This window comes from Carassius gibelio, chromosome A22, assembly GCF_023724105.1.
Source record: "Carassius gibelio isolate Cgi1373 ecotype wild population from Czech Republic chromosome A22, carGib1.2-hapl.c, whole genome shotgun sequence".
Taxonomy (NCBI): Eukaryota; Metazoa; Chordata; class Actinopteri; order Cypriniformes; family Cyprinidae; genus Carassius; species Carassius gibelio.
In genome coordinates this window covers 5,214,302-5,220,476 of record NC_068392.1, presented here as the reverse complement: position 1 = coordinate 5,220,476, position 6,175 = coordinate 5,214,302, and the positions used below count along the sequence as shown (strand labels likewise).

General features: G+C 35.8%; 2 protein-coding genes across 3 annotated transcripts in view; one reads left to right on the top strand and one right to left on the bottom strand.

The window, feature by feature from the left end:
* Positions 1-443, top strand: part of LOC127942952 (SLAM family member 5) — a 30,886-nt gene extending 30,443 nt beyond the window's left edge. The window contains exon 5 of one of the 2 annotated variants that reach the window (XM_052539018.1): positions 303-443. The gene's annotated coding sequence lies outside the window, so the exon portion shown is untranslated. Of the gene's footprint in view, positions 1-170 lie in introns of both variants that reach the window. The other variant, XM_052539017.1, reaches the window with a different exon arrangement.
* On the bottom strand, positions 377-4,436 carry LOC127942945 (SLAM family member 5). The gene is made up of 6 exons (XM_052538976.1): positions 4,107-4,436; positions 3,076-3,399; positions 2,112-2,405; positions 1,526-1,645; positions 1,346-1,419; positions 377-932 (listed from the first exon to the last, which is right to left on the bottom strand). The coding sequence occupies exons 1-6, from the start codon at positions 4,162-4,164 to the stop codon at positions 882-884; spliced, it is 921 nt and encodes a 306-aa protein (XP_052394936.1). The 5' UTR covers positions 4,165-4,436; the 3' UTR covers positions 377-881.
* Positions 4,437-6,175: the final 1,739 nt, after the last annotated feature.

Genomic DNA, 6,175 nt, shown 5'->3' with positions numbered 1-6,175 from the left:
AAGTCACTGACCTAAAGCATGAACAAACACCTTCATAAACAGTGTTGTAATTTGAGTTAAATTTCAAACTCTTTATTTCTGGAAATAACTGACTTCTGATTTTCTGGAACGTTGTGATTTGTATAAAAACACTAATGACAATGAAAAGGGAAAAACAAAAAAAATTAAAGGTTTAACACAAACAAACAGCACAGATCAGGGTTAAATTTCATCAGATGCAGCACAAAGCCTGTGGGAGTAAAGCGGTATAGTGTAGGATGAGACATGTAATGACTTGCAGTGCTATGATACAGGGCAGAAAGATAAGAATTACTGGAATGACAGCATGAGTTGGGGCAGAGTCCTGTGGCTTCACATAAAAACCCTGAGGACATGAATAACTGCCAGTTATTCTGTGTATCAGACAAGCTGAAAGAGCATAAACAAGGCATGCACGTTTCTACATTTTAATGCATCACATATAAAACTCCTTTTGTACAAGAATGTAGTAATTTCTGAATTAAGTCAGTTGTTTTTAATAGCCATTTTAATTCTTGCTCCGTCTACATGCAAAATATAGATTTGTTAGCCAGAGGGGAATTTGGATATGCAAAAAAAAAAAAAAAAACGAAACAAGCAAAAAAAGTTCAGTCTAATGGTGAACATATGAAGATATTTTGTTTTTCATACAATATTTTAAATACACATTTTATACAGTAAGAGTGAATGCGGCTGAATGTTGTTTGGACCACAAAATTCCTCCCAAAAAATTATTTGAAGTTAAAAGGCAAATAAAATCAAGGACAAATCATGTTTTCATCTCCTCGATCAAGTGCAGTAATACTGACAGATGCAGGCGTATAAAGCCATTGTGGTGAAATGAGAGACTTCTGCTTGTTTGATCAGTGTTTTTTGACGGCGGAGTATATCGTCTCTTCTGTCCCATTAGCCTTCTGTAGGACAACACAGACAGAAGGTAAGAAGTCTCACAAAACAAAAACCAGCAGGCTCACTTTAATAGCATTTCTATCATTTGATGTACAGTCCTTACTTTAAAATGATAAGGCAGAACACATCTATCTAGTATTTAGTGGATGCTGCTGTTGCAGAAAAATCATAATCTTACGAATGCTATGTTTGAATAATTCCAGGGTAATCACATTACTGGAAACCCCAGTTCTTCATCTGGCAAAGTCACAAGGAAGAAGTGCGCTGTTTTCTGATTAACTGTTACTATTCCAGTAATAGTATAATGCCATTGCTTCATGAACACTTTTCAACTTCTTTTTTTTTTTTTTAAACAGCAAAACATACATTTTACCATTTTTATCTGGTGTAAAAGTGAACATGCCCATGAGAGTCATACCTTGTTTTTTTCATTAGGTACAAATGTTGTTTCTGCGTAAACTACCTCACTCTCGTCTGTCGGAACGGTTTCAGCTGCATGCAAAACAAGAGTATTAAAAAAAGTAATAAAATCATTAATAGCAATCATTAAAACACAAATGCACATATGCTTGTTGCATTAGCTTCAGATAAGACCTGCCTTTTGGCCTTGATTTTCTGTATTTCCTGTAAAGGATGAACATCACAATTGCTATCATAGCCAGAACTACTGCAGAACAACCGCAGATTATTACAACCAGCCATGAACTGCATTCTGAAACTGAAAAGAGGAAAAACAACAATTAACATTAACCCGTGCCTTTAAAGAAACATAAATAGTATTTATGGAAGAGTAATGATACGAAGGCAGAAGAGGAATTCAAAGTTAAAATTTTTTTTTTAATATACTTTATACTCATCAATTGTGCAGAATACCCTTTAAAATTATTATTTTTACTTCCAGTATAATGTGCATATGCCTTCATTTTTATCTTGCACTACTATACAGAAAGTTATACAAACTGTAGGTTGTTGGTATAATTGTCAAAAATGGTCTGAAAGAAGTACTGATTTACAAAAGTACAGAGTATATATAAAAAAGATGAATAACACAGAACACCTGGAAAGTATTTTTAATCTAAATTAGCACCACCTGGATATTGCGAGATTCAAACTATAAATGGTACTTAGTGAATCTATTTAGCTTAGCTGAAAAGAAATAAAAATAATCATTGATATGGTCATACTTTTACAGAGCTGAGTGATGTCCAGATGTTGAGTCTGGTTGCTGATGGGATTGTTGAGCACACAGCTGTAGCTGTTTTTATCCTGATATTCCACCTCCAGAGGTAGAGAGAGACTGATGCTGAGATCAGACACACTGATGCTGGACAATAAACTGTTTCCTTTGTACCAGGAGAGAGTCACATGACCCACATTCACCACTGAACACACCAATGAACATTTCTGCTCTGAGGATGAGGAGGATGATGAAGAGCATTGGGAAGAGTTACTGCTGATGACAGGAACAGGAAGAGGAGCTGGAAAACATGTAAATTGAATAAGAATATTGCTGTAATGTGAACAAACTCTGGCATGAGGGAAATTAGGATCCAATTTCAGATTAAGTGGAACAATAATCACAATATCCATCACGGAAACCAGAACTGAGCTACACAACATTAACATCACGGATTGACGAGAACCAACTAAACACGAGTAACACATGAGTAAAGTACCTACAAGAAAGAGATGTACATTTTTTGGGAATGACAAAGGGAAACAGGAACTGAACCAAATACAGTCAACATAGTCCATATAAAAAAAAATATATTAATATACAAATGACACAGAATGCATAAATTTGCAGGAAATAAAGGTTGCATTACATTTTAGTTAAACACTGGGTTATAGTTTGCTGGCTTAAAATAAAAAGTAGATTGGAAATGCATTTTGGTTTTTGGTGTGGTTAAAGTCACTTCTAGCAGTAGTAGTGTTCCTGTGGCTCAGTGGTAGAGCTTTGCGTTAACAGGTTGTGGGTTCATTTCCCAGGGAACACAAGTAAGGTAAAGAATATTAGCCTGAATGCACTGTAAGTCACTTTGGATAAAAGCATCTGCTTAATGCATAAATGTGTAATATATACTACCAGATCAATAATAAGCTACACAACCATTTATACATAAGAGGTTGTTAAGTCATTTGACTCACCATAGACAGTAACACTGAATATCTTGTCTGAGTTCCCTCTGTTGCTGCGGATCTGTCGTTTATAAAGCCCAGAGTCTGTGCTTCTGGTGTTTCTGATGGTCAGAGATCCAGTCTGATTGTCCAGCTTCAGTCTGTCTCCAAATATCTCATGACTGTTAAACATATCAATCACAAGCTTATAGATTTCAGCTATACGAATCTCTTTAGGTCCAAACATCCACAGTATCTGATCATCTCTCTGTAGTTCAGTAACATCAGTGTTTAGAGTGACAGAATCTCCCTCAGTCACCGACTTCATTACATCTGGAGCAGCACCAAACACACCTGAAACACATTCAGAAACAGTTCCCAGAATAAGTGTGTGTGTGTGTGTGTGTGTGTTTTTACTCAGGTATCATACAAGATTAAAATAACACAATAACATGAACTAAATAACAAAAAATGCAACATAAAACACTTAATTAACATAACTGATATTAAAGAAACGAAATAAATCTGCAGAGTTCCCTTTGCCCCATAACTAATAATTAATGAATTTGTTTAGCATGCTGTATATTGCCAGGTTACATTACAGCCAACCAACCATTTATTTTTCTGTTAAAATTAAATTTTTTATTTTACAGTATAGTGATCTTCACTTCTGAAGAAATTAACAAATTTGTATAGCTTTATTCAGTTTCTTATGATTACACAGAGGCAAATATAACTATAGATAAAACAAAACAAAAACATCCATTGGATACTGCAGGATTTGCAAAGTCGACAACTCGGAAATGTTAATTGTTATTTTGAATTCATGTTTATAATTGTTTTAAGAGTTAATTAAACGTGGTTATGTTAAACCATGTATGTGCATCAAAGCTGATCTACTACATTATGCATGTTGTCTGTTTGGTATTCAAGCCTGCTGATTGATCCTATATCTGATAAACCCACGTTTTCAGTCAAAATGCAGACAGAACGAAAAAATATATATTTATGTTTTAAACCCAACAGACTAGAAGTCGAAGCGACACAGTTAAAACACTTACCGTCCATGACCAACAGGAAGAGACATAAAAACGTTGTTTTACTAATAATAGTCCTCATTTTGTCCAAGAGATACCTGTATTCCACATGATGTTTTACGAGAAGCGTCAAGATGGACAAAAGCTACCAGGAACACGGATCTGACGCATTCAAACCGAGCTGGGTTTACGAATTTAATTAACCCGATTACATCAAATCGATAATTAAGAAATGTATTTTCTTCACGAAGCTAAAATTAAAAAGAAAAAGTTTTCCACATGCAGTGCGTTTGAGTCGACCACACTGTTTTCAGTCCCGCCCTAGACTATTAGGCTATGATTGAAGTCGTTTTCTGGTACATTAGGCTACAGTCTATTTTGTATTGTCTATTTTAGCGATTTAGCTGGAATAGGTTTTGAGAAAAACTATCCTAATTGTATTTATTATGGAAAATTGTCTTGTCTGCTTTCAAATATAAATAGTATCAACATCTTAAGATTTTGTTAATTCTTTGTTTGTACCTGGAAAATGGTTTCTGTGTTTTGGGATAAAGATATAGAGGTTAGAGGCTGGTCCAAGCTTGTAGATCATCTTGGACCAGAGAGAAACCAGCTTACAGCTGGTCATTCAAGCTTATGCACATTGCACAAAATGCTTTTGTTGTTGTTGTTGTTGGTGGTGGTTTTTTTGGAACATATTGGTATTATTGTTGCATATAACATATGCTTGATGCACTTTTGAAATGTTTGTATTTGCCTCTCCTAGAGGTTCTGTTGACGTATATAAAGCGGTATTAAGATCAGGCCATCAGAAGCATCTCATCCACCTACACCTTGCACTGGTACCGCATATGCACACAGCACCACGCATCCATCTCTCAAACTCAATGTGCACAGGTTGCACATCCCTCGGGTACAAACCACAAACTTGGAGGTACAATACCCTGACCTAGATTTATAATAACAATACATGTATTGAGGTGGTTAAACAAATTGCACAAACACAATAAAAATTCTTTGAAGCATTCGGTTAATTTATTGGACTTGATTTGCTAAAAATAATTCATACACATTTATAGTCAAACCCTGCAGCGCAATGCAAAGTCAACAATCTGAGTGATAAGCCATGTTACAGTCTAATCATCACTGTGGTTTCCAGCTCTTCTCTGAACCCGAAGCCCCTTCCTCATCTTTTTCACTCTTCTACAAAAACCCAAAGCAAGCTGCGGCCTCCGATCTGACTCAACCAACTGAGATCGATTATCTTTTTTGTCATGTTTGCAGGAAAGAAAGATGCAGAATTTCTCACAGCTCAGGCCTAAAAGTCCCCATCAGTGCAGCGCAACTCACATTAGATTGTAGATTCTTATCAATATTAACACAATAAAGAACAGTGTATCAATCAGATTAGCACAATCATAAATCTTTTTAGGTAACTTGGCTTGGAGCGCTTTGACATTAGACCGTCTGTTGCATCACCTTCAGAGTGACCACACCTTCCTGTTGAGATGCAACAAAGATCAAGGAGGTAAAAACCAAAGCGCAGTGTGCATGAAGTTGTCCTCAGTCTAGTCACCCTTGTGTTAGTCAACTTTTGGCATATACAGTCACCAACGTTGTGACTGTAAAATAGCAAATGTTTTTAGATAGTATATTAAAATCCAAATTCGTCAAGTAGAGCACAGAGTGAAGTTTGATGGTCGGATGGAAGACTAAAATGTCAGTTCATGAAAGTTAATTACTTCTAAATGTCCTCCAATGTCCTCCATATTTGCTTGATTATCTGACAAGACATTATGGTGCCATTAATGTCATCCTACATCCGTGTTTCCAAAACAAATGAAGGAAATGTTCCTACTGCTAACACTGATAACATGGAAAGTAGTTTGGGCAGTTAGTTTAAAGATAGAGCTGTAAATTGTAAACATGTCGCCCCAGCAGAGTGTTTTAGAAACAGTTCTAAATAACATTGGTGTAATTTGGACATAAAGTCCCAAGTTATTGTCCCTGTTACTGCTTTTACAGACAAAATGCTAACAGATGTGACAGACTGAACTAAAACTTATTTTCAGAAAACCCTCAGTTCACGCTTT

What these genes read in the sequence shown, in the direction of transcription:
- LOC127942945 (XM_052538976.1), bottom strand. Translation starts at nt 4,164, where the DNA reads ATGAGGACTATTATTAGTAAAACAACGTTTTTATGTCTCTTCCTGTTG. An exon ending in CTTCCTGTTGGTCATGGACG is followed by an intron (nt 3,400 to 4,106) that starts GTAAGTGTTTTA and finishes AATGTGTTTCAG; the next exon opens with GTGTGTTTGGTGCTGCTCCA. An exon ending in CAGAAAATCAAGGCCAAAAG is followed by an intron (nt 1,420 to 1,525) that starts GCAGGTCTTATC and finishes TTTTGCATGCAG; the next exon opens with CTGAAACCGTTCCGACAGAC.